Source organism: Mus caroli, chromosome 16, assembly GCF_900094665.2.
Source record: "Mus caroli chromosome 16, CAROLI_EIJ_v1.1, whole genome shotgun sequence".
In the NCBI taxonomy this organism is placed as follows: Eukaryota; Metazoa; Chordata; class Mammalia; order Rodentia; family Muridae; genus Mus; species Mus caroli.
In genome coordinates, this window is record NC_034585.1 from 19,800,569 (window position 1) to 19,817,221 (window position 16,653).

Sequence of the window (16,653 nt, forward strand, 5' to 3'; positions counted from 1 at the left end):
AGCTGACTGTGAGCATCCACTTCTGTGTTTGCTAGGCCCCAGCATTGTCTCACAAGAGACAGCTATATCTGGGTCCTTTCAGCAAAAAAAAATATGGAACGCTTCACGAATTTGCCTGTCATCCTTGCGCAGGGGCTATGCTAATCTTCTCTGTATCGTTCCAATTTTAGTATATGTGCTGCCGAAGCAAGCACTAGAACCTTCCTTTTTGAGCTTCTAGAGCAGTGGTTCTCAACCTGTGGGCCATGCTCCATGAGGGGTGATGTGTGTTGCATATCAGATATCCTGCATATCAGATGTGTACATTATGATTCATAACAGCAGCAACATTGCAGTTATGAAGAAGCAACAATGTCACGTGATGGTTGGGGAGTCACCACAGCATGAGGAAGGTCTGGAGCATCCTCGTCAGCTGTGGCCCACATCGGTTTCATCTTGCATCATCAATCTCAACTGACCTTGTAATTTCAAAGCACACAATCTCATGATCCCAGTCTTACAGCACTGGGGGAGGCAGGCGGTCTAGTGGTGCTAAGCCCACTCTTAACAGAAGGAAACGTAAGCTCAGAGGCAAAGGATGAGGCTCTATTCTCCTAGTTCCTGTTCTGATAGTCTTTGTACCTCATCAGGCTGCCTTCTCTGCATTCCTCAGAACTTCATGGAGGACATGAAAAAATACTCTCTAGTGATGTAAAATGAGGTCTTAAAAACACACTTAAGGATTGAGAATCTTTGAATCTGGTCTGCTTTGTTTGCTAGGTTGTGTTCCAGAGAGATGGATAATGGTAGAAAACTCATTGTCTGGTTTTACATCACATATTCGTTACTGTTTAGGAGGTCTGCAAGGTGCAGTTTCATGTAACTTTCTCTTAAAGAGGTGAAAAAGCCAATTAGACCATCAATGGCATCATGGCATCAGCCAATCACCTTGCTTGCTACTTGTCTACTTGGTGGCAGTCAAAGGTTAACCCTAGAAGCCCAGGTAAATGTCCTCCTGTGACAGAACTGGCCTCCAAGAAAGCAAATGCTAGGATGCATTTCTTTGGAACCCAGGCCCCACTCTCCCTGCCCCAGCCTCTGGACCCACTTAAAATGAGTGTTGAGTGCCCATTCATGTGTTACCTGAGTTACAAGTTCACCCTTGGCGGCCACACTGCCATCGGACTTCCCTCCTTGCCGGTCCTGGGAGACAGAACATAAACAACCTTTGAAGAGGAAAAAGCCTACTCCAAGGACAAGAGGAGATGAAAGTGTTAAAACAAATGGTGGTCACAGCAAAGAGCTCAGCCAGGCAGAAAACCGTGAGGAAAGGATACACCCCTCAGGTTTCTTGGGCTTCCGCAGGCCCGTGATCACTGTAACCTGCGATTATATTCCTGGTGATGACGGTAACCTTGGGACGTGGTAAGGACACAGTAAGGAATGAACTGGGCAGGAGTCTGGTTTGTTGGCTGAGGGCTTTAAAAACTGTGAGAAGGCAGGCCTCACACTCAGCTTTCCTGCGCAGCGGGACTTGACACCATGGTGTGGCTGCCGTTCCTGGCTTATTCGACTTTGTTCCAAAGTTCATTGTTTATTCTATTGCAATCTGTCTAGCAAACAGTGTGATGTGGTACAATATAGTGTGTGTGGGAACGTGTGCATGTGTGTATGTGTGTGCATGTGTGCTGCCTGTGCAGACAGCATTGGCTTTCCTATATCTTCAAACTTTCCCAAGAGGATAATGATGCTGGTGTGCACCCAACTTTTGTGTTGTTTTGTTTAGCTTTATATTTTTGAGCATCTCCACTTTGGGGGTTTTGCCTTTTTCATTACACTGCAGTCATTTATCACGTGATCTCGGCTTATTCACCTGCTCTGTGAGTAGTTGGGAATTTGTCTTTTGATGGAATAAATGCTTGCATTTTTCCACAGGAAGAGAGCTTTCGTGATAGGAAGTTTGTATGTTTCTAACTTAATGGCAACTGACAAATAGATTTCCAAAGTGGTGATTTTCTTATAGGATTTTAAATGAGAGGGGAAAAAAAAAGTATCTATTCCAGTCAAGGGTGAGAAGGAAGGGTGGGCGGGGCTTGGCAACACTTTAAAGGTGGAAGTGCTGTCTTCAGAGGCAGGAAAGGCTTCAGGTGGTAGTACCGGGAGCTTCATTTGTTTCCAGATATGTCTGAGACCCTTGGGTGCAAGCCCTTGAGAGAATACAGGAGAAACCTGGCAAGGATGAGAGGCTAAGAAACCTGGCCAAGCACAGGTGGCTGTTTGAGCTGGGCTCTGCCTCAAGGATGCTTAGAAGGGATGCTCTGAACATCTGGAAGCAGCAGTCGGAAGCTGCTGTGTCAGAGCTTTCTAGTTCAGTCTGACTGGTATAGCACTAACGTCTTTTAATCACTCACCAAAGCAAAAACCCTGGGAATTGGTGGGGTAAAGTGGTAAATGTTGTCCGTCTCTGACCCCTGAACCTGGAAAAGCCAGAGCCCTGGTGGGGGCAGGACCACTTACTCCGGTGACGGGGCATATGGAGGTAGGCAGCAAAATGTGGTCTTTGAGTTCCCCACCGTCGCACACTGTCGATAATTCACATTTGCGGTGAAACTGGAGAGAAAAATGAAGGCGAGGATGAGCAGAAGTGACCAAGGAGACACGGGGTAGGAAGGCGGTGTGTCGAGATTTTTCTGGGGAAGCGAGCTGTCCCGTGCCCCTGCGTCTTGGAGCACTGTTGCCTTTGGCTTTGGCAGGTTTGTTGAGTATGTGTGATTATGTAGCATGTCTCCCAGGGGCACAGAAATGACACCTAGAGCTGTGCTTCGAGTGTGGCACCCTGAGTGGTTCTATATCGCTGTCTCTGGATCTCTGGGTTAGAAATTCTGAAGGACAGCTACCTCTGAGAAACCCGTGGGAGGCTGGAGGAAACCATCAACGGAACCCCTGCATCGTGAGAGGCGCTTTGTCTGGCTTGGAGGAGCCTCCCCTTTAGGGCTGATACCTAGCCAGGGTTACACAGCCTGGAATTGGCTTTGGGAGGAAGTTTGGGCAGCTCTGTGGCACCTGTCACGTTGAGAATGGTTGTGAACTCTGGCATGAGCTTGGCAGTAGCAAGACCAGGCCCCTGAGCAAGGAAGAGTGCTGCTGAGAGGAATGTGCCTTTGGACCAAAGTCTAACTCTAAGGTTAGAGGGGGCTTTCCAGGATTTAATCCCTCTCCTTAATCCCTCTCCCAACCTCTCAATTACTGGTTACCGCAGCCATGGGCGAAGGACGGTCAGGTTTAACGGGCTGTTCCCAGCTGAGGTACAGTAGGAAGGCAGCAGGTTGAATGGGTCCGGGGGCTCTGGGCTAGCCTTTTAGCCTCAGCCCTTCACTCTGCACTTGCCCTCCGGAGGGATGTTCACTACCCCAGGCTACAGCTCGAACAAAACCCACACTGAAAAGAAGTAGGGCCATCCTGGGCACCAACCCACCGTCATCCGGCACCACACGCAGTGCCGCGCGGTGACACTCTGGTAGCACTTGATACTTTTGTGGCACCGGTCACACTTGACGGAGGAGTTCCCTTCCACCCACGCATGCTGCATCACCTGTGGGAGGGAAGGGAAGGATACCAGGGAAGGCAGTGGAATCACGCCCCTGGGCCCAGGGCTACAAAGAAGTGGGCGGCGCGAGGAGCCCAGAGGGCCCTGTTTCCTCAGTGTGGAAGCTTATTGGATGCAGAGCTCCACCTGCCTGATCACCGCTATGCTAAAGCAAAACAGGTTAAACCGGTGGTTCCATTTTGCCTGTCCTAGCTCTCACCCCAGCAGGCAAGCATCTAAGTAGCAGCTCGCCTGCATCTCTCTGTCTAGAACTCGCTGTTGAGACTTGTCCTCTTGCGGACCCCTTTCCGGGAAGCAGTGTGGTGCAGTGGAAGCCGGAGGGCTCCGCGGGAGTCACCGACTTTGCACGTCACAGCATGCTAACTTTTGGCCAGTTTCTGGACCTATCTGAGTCTCTGGCCCCTCCTCTTTAGACAACAGCATGAGGCACCTCTGGGATACATTGAACTGCACATCTGGGAGGCTTCTGTGGTGCACTTCTCTGGTTAACTTACTTCCTTTCCCTTTGCCTCCTCAGCTGGCTGTTACAAGTCACCTGAGGACTCTGTAGAAATCTTAGTGCCCATCCCGCACTCTGAATGAAGGAATGCCGCCCCGGGTGCTGAGCTACCTGGCTGGGAAATGCCACTAGGGCAGGGCGGGGTGGTGGTGGTGGTGATGGTGTTTGTATGCATACTGTTAACAAAATCATGAACCTCTGAGCCTTTGCCTGGGAGCCTCCGCACTCAGATCTCTCCCCCTGGAATGCCACAGAACTTGAAATTTCCCACCAAGGTGTCCTGAAGCACCACAGGAAGATGTGGGAAAGTGGGGGCATATCTCAAAATGCTCAAGTTCAAATACTATATTAGAAACACATGAAATATTTACATGATATAATCCATATTTGCATTAAACAAGAATAAGTGCTTTAAATTTCTTAGCAGCCAAATTGTGTGGCGCTATTCACCCAGAATAATTTTACTAATTTATTGCTCCAAAACACGCGTCACACTTGATTTGTAGCTTCTTACATTCAGCCGCATCAGTGAGGTAGACAAAGAAGTCACTTTGTGAACTTGAATTCTACATGGTTACACAGACTATGCACTGAGATTATTGTTTCCATTTTGCAGAGGGACAAGTAGAGGCTTCAGAGAAGTGAATGACTGGCTCCGGGTTCCAACTGGTGAGTAGTCACCCAGGGACCCACAGCCCGGTCTATGGACTCAGGGTTGGTTGCCCCAACACTGTGTTGCTTTCTTCAACCTGTCTGGGGTCTGAAGAAATGGCAAGAGACTTGGGTTGTCCCTGCAGGCTCACAGGGTTGTGGATGTGCTCTACCGGGCCCTTAGCCGTGTCACCCTGCTCTCTGTGTCAGATAACGAGAGAGGCCTGAGCATAGGAGGCCCACTGTGTGCCCTGGTGGAAGCCAGGCATGGGCATGGAGCATGTGTATGGGGAGTGAGGCATGCAGTGGTTATGGGGCATGCATATGAGGAGTCCTGTGACAAGCCTTCCTCCCAGGAGGTCTTCCACCTTCTAACCATCTCTCAGTTCCTATTCCTCAGCTGCAGTGTGGATGGGCTAGCCCCCAGTTTTAAGGGCAATCTAGTTCTAGACTCAGCACAGAGCCCCACCCAAAGGCCAGGAGAGCTTTGGGCGCTTCCCCTACCTCCTGCTGTCTCATCTTGGCATCCTCGTGCCCAAGTCCTAGAGCTGAGCCTCACAAAGAACTGCCTTTGAATTTCCTTCCTTCCTTTGTTTACCTTGGTTAGTGGAGTCTGTTGGGGACACTCAGACACAACCAGACCTACGAGGGTGCATAGGAACAGACCTGGTCTGCTCTGCCTCTGGCAGCGCTGACTTCTGCTGTAACTGCTGGTAGAATCCTCTTCCCTCTGCTTTCCCTCCTATACCAAGCTCAGAAAGCATCCTATAATTAGAAGTGTCACCATCTCTTCATGTTTGAAGTTCTCCCTTGACCCTGCACTGCTTTCTAATTCTGGAGCTGGTCTTGAAAACCCTCCTCCAGGTAGGACCTCGTCACCTTGTGAACACAGCTCCTTGCCCTTCCCTGTAATTATCTTCTGACCAGATATTCCAAATCGAGTCCAGGCCATGGTCAGGCACATCTCTGTGCCTGTCCACGAGAGCCCCCTCTGCTAGAATGCTCTGCCCTCTTCCGTGCCTTGTGGAGCTCTCCTGGTTCAAAGAACAAACAGTGCCACCTCCTTTGTGATTTTTTTCCCCCTTTCAGGCTTCAACTGCACATTCCACGAGGCCTACGGTGGCACACACCTCGTGGCTTTGCCCTGTGCTCACAAACTTATCTAGAGTCCTAACCTGTGCAGAATTTGAGAAGACTGGATACTGTTTCTCGTAACCCATGGATGCCCTGGTACGGCGCCTAGCACACAGTGGGCTTCAGGGAGATGCTGAATGGATTGATGGATGAGTGAGATGGCTGGAGGGTCCTCGAGGCAGAAAAGGAACAGGAGAAAGCTCTCTGAGCCCCTTTCTGCACAGGGATCTGGGATGATGGATGTGTCGCCCCCGAGGCAGCATGCAGTAGAATGAGCCCATAGGTGTCACCAACCTCGCCACTCCTTTTGGCTTTGGAGTTTGTTTTCACACATCCATGAATGGTTTTGGATACACAGCGTTGGTGGACAGTATATTTACAGTCTGGAAAAAAGACAAAAGGACAGTGCTTATGAATGCCACCAAGGGAATTTATACATTAACCTCCCTCAGTGTATACACATTGCAGTGAAGGCCTGCTTCTCCTTCTAGAGCTGGCCTGGCTTAGCAGAAACCTGACCCTGTGCCATGTGAGCAGCTACCCTTCTCCCCACCTCTGCCTCTTCATACCACCTTTCTTTGATGACAGTGAGTGACTTTGCAGGTGTGAGCTTGGAAGGGACGGGGAGGGACAGATGATCAGCATCTCATGTTGGGATGCCAGCAAGTGGACAGAAAGCCTGTGGTCCCTGGGCTGATGGATGCTACTGGCCACAGCCTGAAGCATGTTGAGTAATTTGTATCCTTTGGACATTCAGGATTCTCTGTCAGATGCACACACAGTAGATTTTTTCCCCCTTTCTCTCCGGGGCAGGGATTTTTGCCATAATAAGTGGGGCATTTGTGTAGAGCACCATGCACAAGGGTCGATTAGTGATTCCGAAATTTGTCATCATTGTTGTAACTGTGGTTGTGTACCTAGCAAAGGACCAAGGGGTCTCAGGCTCAACAGGAATGAGAACATGTTGACAAGCTGATGTTTGGGGCCTGGAGGCAGGGGGAGTGGTGTCTGGGGAGATCGGTGGCCCTGTTCTTCAGCCTGCTCACTTCTGGTACTGTCTGCTATCTGGTCATGAGGTACCAGCTGGTGTCTGCTATCTGGCCATGAGGTGGCTGGCAGAACTCTGTGCCCACATTCTCTGGCCCCTCCGTTGCCTCTGTCTTTAGCCTTGTCTCCTCTTGCTCCCCACTTTCCAGACATCACCCTTTCTCCTTCTTTCCTTCCTTCTTTCTATTTCTTTCTGCGTTCCCCTTCTTAGTTCTGATCTGATCCCTCATTTGTGATTTTTTCCCTGCTTTCCCCTCTAGCTCTACCAAATGGATTACAAAATGAAATAAACATATACTTTTACTTTTCATCAGATTTCTAGGATATAAGATATGTTCTTAACTAACTAGAAAGCTTCTCTGAACACATATGAAATGATCGTTGGCCAGGAACACAGCCACAATTAGCATGAGTTACCTTTAATTTATGGACAGGCTTTAATATGAATTTTCTACAGGAACAATGACCTGTGACCTGAACAGCAGCAAACATCTTGTTCCTTTGACTCAACTAGCCCCAAAGCAGGCTGCAGAGGCCTTGCTGTTGAAACATTAGGGCAATCCCACCACCTGGGAAGCAGAAAGGCCTGGCCTTTGCCTGGAATGGACCCACTGAGCATGCCCAAGGGGAAAGGCGGCAGGACGGCTACTCACAGATGCAGCACAGGCCTTGCTTCCCAACACCCATCAGCATGGCGTGGCAGAAGTTGCAGTAAGTGGGCTTCTTGAAGTGCTTCAGGGTCCAGGCATGCCTTCCATCGCCCTTGGAGCCCTGCAGGGGTAGTGATGGTGAGACACACGGAGCTGGGATCCCCGCTGGGAGCCAGAGGCTGCCTCATGCAGGTGCGGCTTTTTCTCTATGTTCTCTTCTCATACTTGGAGGATAACTTACTCAGATTCACTAACAAATTCTTAGTGTATATTTTCGAAAATGAGCACATCCAAAAGGAAAGAGCATCTGAACAGAAGTGGGGGGGGGGTTGGGGGGAGCTAAAATAAGCCCTCTCCTATCTGGATGCCAGAAGTATAATGGAAGAGCAATTTGACATGTCTGCCTGCCTATCTGTCTATCTACCTATCATATATTAGTCATCCATCCATTGATCTATCCATCCATCTGTCTAATCATCTATCCATCTATCGTCTATCAATTATCATCTATCTATCTATCTATCTATCTATCTATCTATCTATCTATCTATCTATCTTACCTGTCTATCTTAAGAGTCTTTAATGATTATAGAATGACTCAGAAACATCCCTCCTTGAGTGCCAGTCTAAATAACTTTTGAGAAAACAGATGAACATTACTGTGCTGGTCAGATGCAGCATTATTTCAAATACTGAAGACTAGGAAATGTCCTAACCATGCCCAGATCACTAAAGTTGTAGTACATCTATATAACTGAATACTAGGAGGCAATTTATTTATCTGTTTGGCCTCAAGGACTGATGATGATGAATGTTATTCCAGTCAGCTGCCAGATTCCAATCTGTACCAAGTTCTGAGGGGGTACAAAACTATTGGGGGAGCAGTAAGTTCATTACTAGTAAACAGATAAGAAAACAGACTCAGAGGGAGTCTGTAACTAGGCCAATGCCACAGGAAAGATGAGTGACAGAGCCAGTGGTTGATCTGTAGGCTCTTCACATCTCTCTCCACCACCTCCCCAAGGATCTTCCTGGACAGACGGAAACTTAGCACCTCATCAGGAGACCTGCTTATTCCTCAGCTAATCATCCTTTTATCTGAAAGCACCCCCATCTAGCCCAGTCCCCCGCCTTTCTGCCTTTCTTAGCTCCAAGAAGCAAATGGCTCGGGCACAGCTTCTGCTTGTGTCCTAGCACCACCGTGTGGTTCATTCGTTTCTGGCCAGGTTTTACTTCATCGCTACAGTTTTATCAGGAGACAGGGGATGTGCACAGAGATCCCTAAGTGTTCTCCGTGGTCATGTGTGATTGAAACTGGCACAAAAGTTGCAGCAGCCATCCAGGTGGGGCTCCCTGTAGAGGCCCGTAGGTTACTTGTTTATTAAAACTTGCTTAGTACACATTTACAATAGGTTTACAGAAGGCTTTTGATTAATATAAAAAAAAATGTACTTTTGTGTGTGTGTTCCACTTTTTGGATGTGAATTCCAGTTTTATGCAAGGCTGATTTGGTGTCTGACCCCAGAAAGGAGGTAAAGAAATATACAGGTTTTGCCAGCTGCCTTCTGAAGGTTGGGCTCCTTCCATACAAGATGTCGGTGGTGCTTTGAACACTAGCAAGTTCAGTACACGAACAGATGTTGGTTCCTTATGCTTACAAGGTCCCAGTTTTGTCCCCCCAAATGAAAACAAACCAAGACAACAACCTGTTGCTGTTAGAACAGCAGCCAATCAGAGCATCTCTTGGGATCCAGTTCCAAGTGAGCACTGACAACAGTCTACTTTGCTCTTGGGTTCTTGTGTGTGTAGCCCCTGGGCAAGAGGTCATTGTACGCAGGTCCTCAGGCTGAGTGTGACAGATGGGCCTCTGCTTAGGTGTGTGCCCTTGGACCAGTCCTTGACCTTGCTGGATCTCTGTTTGTAGAATGAAAGCTCTGGAGAAAGAGTCACAAAGGACTCTTCAGCCATGTCCTGTGCAACCCTCAGAGCCAGAATGTATGATCAAGTCAGTCCTGGTGTGCAAGCCTGTAAGCCTAGCCACTTGGGATACTGAATCAGGAGGATCATAAGCTCAAGCAGCATGGCCTGTCTGGGCTACAGAGCAAGTTTGAGGCCATCCTGGGCAACAGAGTGAGACTTTGATGCAAAAGTAAAACATAAAAAGAGAGATGGAGAGATGGACCCGTGGCAGAGTGCTCACCTAGCGTGCATGAGGCCCTGGGTTCAATCTCTATACACCCCACATAGGAAACAGAGCGAGTTCTCAGAATTTTGCTTATTCCATAGGGATAAGCCAAGCATGCTCCAAGGTTTCTTCTCGCTGCTCTGACTAAAGTGCAGGGTGCTGGAAAGTGTGGGCAATTTGGAGCTAGGTACCTAGCTCGTTTCTCTCAGTACGTACACTCCAGTTTTCCACCTGTACAAAGTGGGGTAAAAACACCTGTCCTATCTGTTTTGATTGTTAAGCCAGCATCCGTTTACAGAAGCCCCCGGGGCAGATCACTGTTCCTCTTCTCCCTTCCTTCCTTTGCTAATTATTTGCATTTTCCTAGTTTTAAAATTTTTAATGGAACTTACTCATTGGCAGGGGCAGATGGGCATTTGTATCATGGTGTGTGGAGGTCATATGGCAAGGAAGTGAGTTCTTTTCTTCCACGATGCGGGTTCTGGGAATCAACTCAGGTTACTAAGTGCCTCTGTGTGCAGGGCCACTTTGCTGACCCCTCTCCTAGGATGGTAAGACCTAACTCGATGAAAAGATGAGTTTCTCTGTGAAGTTTCTGTTTCACTTTGCCTGGGTGAGAATAAGTGTCTTGCAGGCAAATGCTTTATCTCTGTCGCCTCACAGTGAGCACAACAAAAAATTTCCCTTCGCAACAGAGCAGCAAAGAGTGGTCAGGGGGAAGAATAGATTTTGAGCACACAAAGTGAAAGGAATGAGAAGCAAGAGCTCCCTAGAGCCAGCAGGAGGGGTGGGGCTTGCCCATCGGGAAGCCTGGGGCAGACACTAGCAACAGGACCGAATCCAGAGCCACTGAATGTAGTTACTGACTTACAGAGTCATCCATCCCCAGGAGGACCAGCAAAGGGATGGTGGTCATCCCTGCGTTGATCCACTCCTGTAGAGACACGAAGCCATCCTTGTCATAGTCCATGCCTTGCAGCATCTCCTTCAGTATCTGTGGAAGCGAAAGAACGACAAAGGGTCCGTTGGCATCCATTTCTAGATGCCTCTGCTCTATGTTCTCTCTTCTGTCCTGTGTTGTTTTCTGGTTCACCCATTGCCCTTCTTATTCAGAGTGAGTTGAATGGCAAGGGAGCAAAACAGTGAGAAAGACCAGGGTTCAAGGCCCAGCTCTGTCCTGTCCTGACCTTAGGTGGCTCACCCCAGCTCTCTGTGCTCTGGGTGGCACATCTTAAGATGGAAATAATATTGCTGTATTCCAGCGCCTTAGCAAAGCCTGGAGGGGATGCATAGAAGGTATTTTTATCTAGCATCTGGTTATAGCGTCCCCCAGTGTGGCTAACATTAGCATCTGACCATTGACAACTCCTCTATGTTAGGCTCTAGCTTCTCTGTTCTCTGAGTTTCTATCATAGAGTTGCCCCTGCTGGGTAGGCTGGGGAACTGCAGTTTCTGCCACGTGTAGACTTCGTCCTGATACCTTAAGCATCTTTCCTGTTGGAGAAAGGGGAGATCAAACTGTAGGGCTTCAAAGAAGCTGTTATGAGGATGAATCTGGGGTACCACACAGACGCATTCAAACATTTGCATCGACACACCAGATGTGCCTCACTCCCTTTGGAGAAAACTGTGTTTGCAGAAACTCACAGGTCTGAGTTCCGTGGGATCCCACTCCAGGTACTGGGCAACGTGCAGCATTTGGCTCACAATCTGATCCATCTCCTGGAAAACATCAGGAGAGAAAATATCAAAGGGAGTAAACCAAAGTGTGTGTGCATGTGCGTGTGCGTGTGAGTGTGTGTGTGTGTGTGTGTGTGTATGTATTTCATTAGAATAAGAACAACACTGGAAATCAAACATGGCAGGAGAATGGACAAGGTGGATCATGAGGAAAAGCTTGTGAGATACACTGGAACCCCACAAGGGCAGCTGCCTTGACTACACAGGCCAGTACACATAGATGCTCATAGATGCGTGTCAAAGCCAGAGCTCTGCACACAGATCACCTGGAGCACTGACTCCAAGCCCTTCCCTCTTCCCACCATTCTGTCCTTTGACCCAGAAGCCACAGGGAGCCCTGTTTTCTCTTTTTGTAACATAAGCAAACGCAGATGAAGACAGGCTCCTCTTTGCCATTCTTATTGCTTGCTCTCCATCTCCACACCTTAGCAGCTTGGGCTCTGTTTGTCTGTCTGTCTGTCTCCCTCTGCTGTCAGGTTTACATCCTGTGTTGGTCCTTGCTGAAGCATTATGCCTTACATTTATTTGGCATCTTTGCTTTCCTTTGCATTAGAGTCAACCCTGAGCCTAGAACTGGGTGAACGGAAGTGTATGTATATGGACTTATTTTCCTTAAGGGTTACTCCTCTGGTGCCAATGCCTGTCTCTACCTAAAACCTTATAGATGTGTCTGGTGCTAGTGAGTTAGTGCATATCGGGACCCATGGGAACATACTGTGCTGGGAAGCATTTGGTGTCAGTTAGCATCTTACATGTGGGTACCACCCAAGATGTCCATAGGGAGATTGTTCTAGGAGATTGTGTGGACAGACTGAGAAAGTTTGCAAGGTGTTAATTTTTTCATGTCCAATTCAGGATAAAGTCAAACAAGCCATGTCTCAACATCCATTTTTTAAAAAAAATATATATTTAATTGTTTTGTGTGTGTGTCTGTGGTATGTATGTGTATGTGGTGCACATGTGAGTGCAGGTTCCTGCAGAGGCCAGAAAAAAACATCAGATCTCATCTGGGCGGTGGTAGCGCATGCCTCTAATCCCAGCATTTGGGAGGCAGAGGCAGGCAAATTTCTGAGTTCAAGGCCAGCCTGGTCTACAAAGTGAGTTCCAGAACAGCCAGGGCTACACAGAGAAACCCTGTCTCAAAAAAACAAAACAAAACAAAACAAAACAAAACAGCCAAAAAGAAAGAAAGAAAGAAAGAAAGGAAGGAAGGAAGGAAGGAAGGAAGGAAGGAAGGAAGGAAGGAAGAAAGAAAGGAAGGAAGGAAGNAAGGAAGGAAGGAAGGAAGGAAGGAAGGAAGGAAGGAAGGAAGGAAGGAAGGAAGGAAAACAAAGAACATCAGATCTCTTAGAGCTGTAGCTGCAGTTACAAGTAATTGTGAGCCACCCAACATGAATGCTAGGAACTGAACTTGGGTCCTCTGTGAGAGCAGTAGTAACCCCTATGTCATCTCGGAAGTCCCTGACACAGATAAATTTGTTCTGTCTCTACGTCTCTCTGTCTTTTTCTGTCTTTGTCTCTCTCTGTCTTGCTCTTTCCCTCACTGTCCTTCTTTTCCTCTTCGATCTCATGTTGGACTTGAAACTTGTGGTCCTCTTGCCTGTAAGAAGAAATACTACTTTACTCAAAGGGAAACAGTAGCCCAGAGCAAAACTACAGGGTTGGGCAGTGGCCAAGTACAACCAAGTGGGTGTTACGTTTCAGTGGAAAAAATCTGTGAGTCTATTGGAGTTCAGGATTCTATACAATAATCTGACTTAGAAACTGAAAGTTAGTGGGTTGTGCAAACAGAAGCAGACGTAGGTCCCAGTGTCTACCCTGGCCAGGCCATGTCTGATTATGTAAAGTGATGGATGGGCAGGTTCTATTGCACGATGTGTTTTTGTAATAATGTTGCCAGCTGGAGCTTGTCCAACGTGGGTATTTAAAACAGCCTCATGAGAGCCAGTGGAGAACGGGGACACTTGGGCTTCGAGGAGGTTTTATCTAGGTGTGATAGAATGTTTAAACTGTCAAGGCTATGTACTTTTGTGTTTCTTTCATTCTGGTTGGCTGCGGAGGGCAGCAGGGAGCCAGGGGTTGCTGGGGAAGGGACAATGGGAGGGGAGCCTCGTTCTGATTCCCTCCTGGGTTGGGGAAGGAGGGAATCAAACTTAGGCTGGCAAACTGAAGCCTGGTGAGCTGGCAGGAAGCCCTGTCCAGCTCACCCCCTGCAGTAGGGCAGCTATTGTGGGGGAGTGGCCTCTTTGTCACTGAGAGCCCATCAGCCAGGGACTTCAGGTGCGAAGCGGAGTCACAGGCCTCTTTGGAGACTTGTTTCCGTCCACTAACATCATCTTTAAAATATATTCTGGATTGAACCAGTTTCTACCTGCAGTACTGCTCTCCTGTGTAAGATCACCATTGTTCTGTCTCCTGATTATTTCCTTAGGTCTCTATCTGGTACGCCTCTTATAGTCTACTTGACATAGTCTAGAGCGATCCTTGAGACGTGCCAATACCTTGCTCTTTATTTCTTCTCTAGCCAGCCCAGTTTCCCCTTAATCCTACAGCATCCCTGGCATGCTTCAGGATCTTTGCACACAGTGTTTGCTACCTAAAGGGCTCTTTCCCTAGATTAGCCCCTTTTCTGAGTCTCTGTTCCAATGTCCCTTTCTCAGGGAGACCTTCTTTGACAACCCTTCTGAAAGCTGTGATGCCCTCCAGTGCTTCCCTTCTTCCTTTATTTTTCTTCTCAGGAAACATCTACCCAATATGTGTGCACATATATGTATTTATTTTATAGTGTATGGTTTTGGTTTTGCGATGCTGAAATTGAATTGAGGTCCTGAGCTGGGCAAATGCTCTGTCACCGAATTTTATTTCCAGTTCTTCCTACCCCTTCTATTTTGAGAGAGGTACTAATGATCCTCTTGCCCCAGCTTCCTGAATGCTGGGATGACTGGTGTGCACCGCCACTCGCCAGTCCACAGGCATCTGAGATGCTGTTTGGTGTTGCCTAGGCTACAATGAAAGGAAATGGAACTTTGTTACTTGCTACAGAGTAGTGCCCAGCATGATGTACACCCTCGGTAAGTGAATGTTTGACCAAACAGTGCTTGTTTGGTCAAAGACCACAGCCCAGAGAACCGAGGCAGCGCTGGAGAGACCAGTGGAGGTCCTAGGGTAGAGATGGCATGGTTCATTGGCATAGTAGACTTATTTCCTTGGTCCCTCTGTCCCTTCATGCTTTCTTCCCTCCTTCCATCCTTCCCTCCTTCCCTCCTTCCTTCCTTCCCTCCCTTCTCTTTTTTTCCTTCCTTTCTTTCTGTGGTTTCAGTCAGCCATACACACTTCAGTCTCAGACCTGACTGTTCATAACAAGCCTTGGCAGTCAGTCATGACCACAAGGCCTGGGCTCATGGACTTTTCTCTCTCTAGTCTTTCTCTCTCTCCCTAGTCCTGTTCTTGCCCCTTCCTGAAGGGGTAAGGTACTTCCTGAAGGGTACCAGGCTCCTAAGCATGGATAGATAGGAAGCCAGTAACCTCCTTCCTCTTGGCCTGGTTTTGTTGCTTCTCTGCCCTACTCCTCCTGATTCCTGGGTTTCAACAGGAAATTTCAAGGGAAGTCTGTGGATGGGAAAGTTACATTTGAGGAAAATACTAAAATGGTGCCCTATTCTGAGATTGGGTAGTTCCGGGCTTCTGGGCCCAGAAGAAGGAAAACGGAGTCTATGCTCTACAGTCTGATTCTTTGGAAAGCGGCAGGCAAAGACTCCACTCCTGGTCTGCATCCCTTAGCCAGGATGCTGCAGCTCCTGTAGGGATGGAATTGGGGTGTTTGGATGCTTCCTTCACTGTACCTTGCTCTTCCCACTCTTTTTCAGATCCCAGGACTGTGTTGAAAGTGGAAGCTTACCGCTTGGTCCAGGAGTCCATTTTCATCCGAATCATAGAGACGAAACATGACTGCAAGAAACACGAAGGTTAGTCCAAGGTCCTTCAGGAGCCAGCATGGGCTAACATTCTGTTACTCCTGTTTTTAGCCCAGATCCAGGCAGTAGTGGGGCATACGCCAGCTTACTCTCCAAGGTTCAGTACATGACTTCCTTAGAGAAGAGGTGATGCTAGGGAGAAGAATGAGGCTCCTGGGTTTTTGGGCCTTCCTGGGGAGTGACTCTGTGGCAGACACCCTGGAGAGCATGCATATTTTTCTGCATCACCTGGATACAACTTGAAACCCATGTCTGGCAGCTGGTCCGGCCGAGGCACTACCAGAATTACAGCGGGGCCTTTGCCGCCACTGCACATGGGGAGAATGCAGAGTTGGGCATGTTAGAATCTTGGTGCATGCTGCTACTTTGGGATGTCAAACAAGTTAGCTCTTTTCTGGGATCACCTTATTTGTAAGATGGAAACTGCAATTTATGTCTATTGGTTTGAGCATAAGGATTAATATCTACAGCTATAGTCATGGATAGGGCTCAGAATTTAATGGATTATTTCCTTTCTGTTAACAGTGAACATTTACATATGGTATTCCTTAGGCAGCAGGTGCTGCTGTATGCACCCAGTCATGATTACCTAGTAATAATAACTAATGTTAGTAATGATGACATGAGGTAGTTGCTGCCGCTGGAACTACAGGACACTCAGGATATTTATTATTATTATTATTATTATTATTATTATTATTATTGTTGTTGAATTGTCCTTTATCCCAAATGCTGGGAGCCAGGAGCATTTCAGATCTGGGGTATTTTTTGATTACGGAGTATTTAATATATATACCCAGATATTTTGGGGGACATTACCTGAGTCCACATGTAATATTACAGTTTTCATGTGTCTTATGTGCATAGCCTTCAGGAAACTTTATGGAATGTTTTTAGTGCATTCCATTTCGATTGCAATGCAGCCCAGGTGCTCAGATGGGAAATTCTCCATGTATGCCACGGAGTCTCAAAAGTTTGGGAGTTTGGAGCAAGTGTCCATATGCTAATTGGAAATATCTTGTGAGCTTCAGGAAGGTGAAGCAGACAAGGAAGGTCTGGGAAGGATTGGGACTAAAGACTAAGTGTGCGCTGACAAGGACATTCACCCAACTTGTGGAGATGGTGCGATCTCCAATGTAAGCAGGGCAGGAAGCAAGCCAAACACTTCTTCCCTTTTTTTTTTTTTT

The 16,653-nt window shown here is 47.7% G+C and overlaps 1 protein-coding gene and 1 non-coding gene across 3 annotated transcripts in view; both read right to left on the bottom strand.

Moving 5' to 3' along the window:
* Positions 1-16,653, bottom strand: part of Dgkg (diacylglycerol kinase gamma) — a 192,341-nt gene that overhangs the window by 102,840 nt on the left and 72,848 nt on the right. Inside the window, exons 7-14 of one of the 2 annotated variants that reach the window (XM_021184691.2) lie at positions 15,391-15,440; positions 11,400-11,474; positions 10,624-10,746; positions 7,571-7,688; positions 6,165-6,253; positions 3,455-3,571; positions 2,497-2,589; positions 1,123-1,182 (exon numbers count right to left, since the gene is read on the bottom strand). In XM_021184691.2, the coding sequence (XP_021040350.1) occupies positions 1,123-1,182; positions 2,497-2,589; positions 3,455-3,571; positions 6,165-6,253; positions 7,571-7,688; positions 10,624-10,746; positions 11,400-11,474; positions 15,391-15,440 (725 nt within the window). The remainder of the gene's footprint in view (positions 1-1,122; positions 1,183-2,496; positions 2,590-3,454; positions 3,572-6,164; positions 6,254-7,570; positions 7,689-10,623; positions 10,747-11,399; positions 11,475-15,390; positions 15,441-16,653) is intronic. The other variant, XM_021184692.2, reaches the window with a different exon arrangement.
* On the bottom strand, positions 88-194 carry LOC115029677. The gene has a single exon (XR_003835226.1). It is a non-coding gene; the product is annotated as a U6 spliceosomal RNA (small nuclear RNA).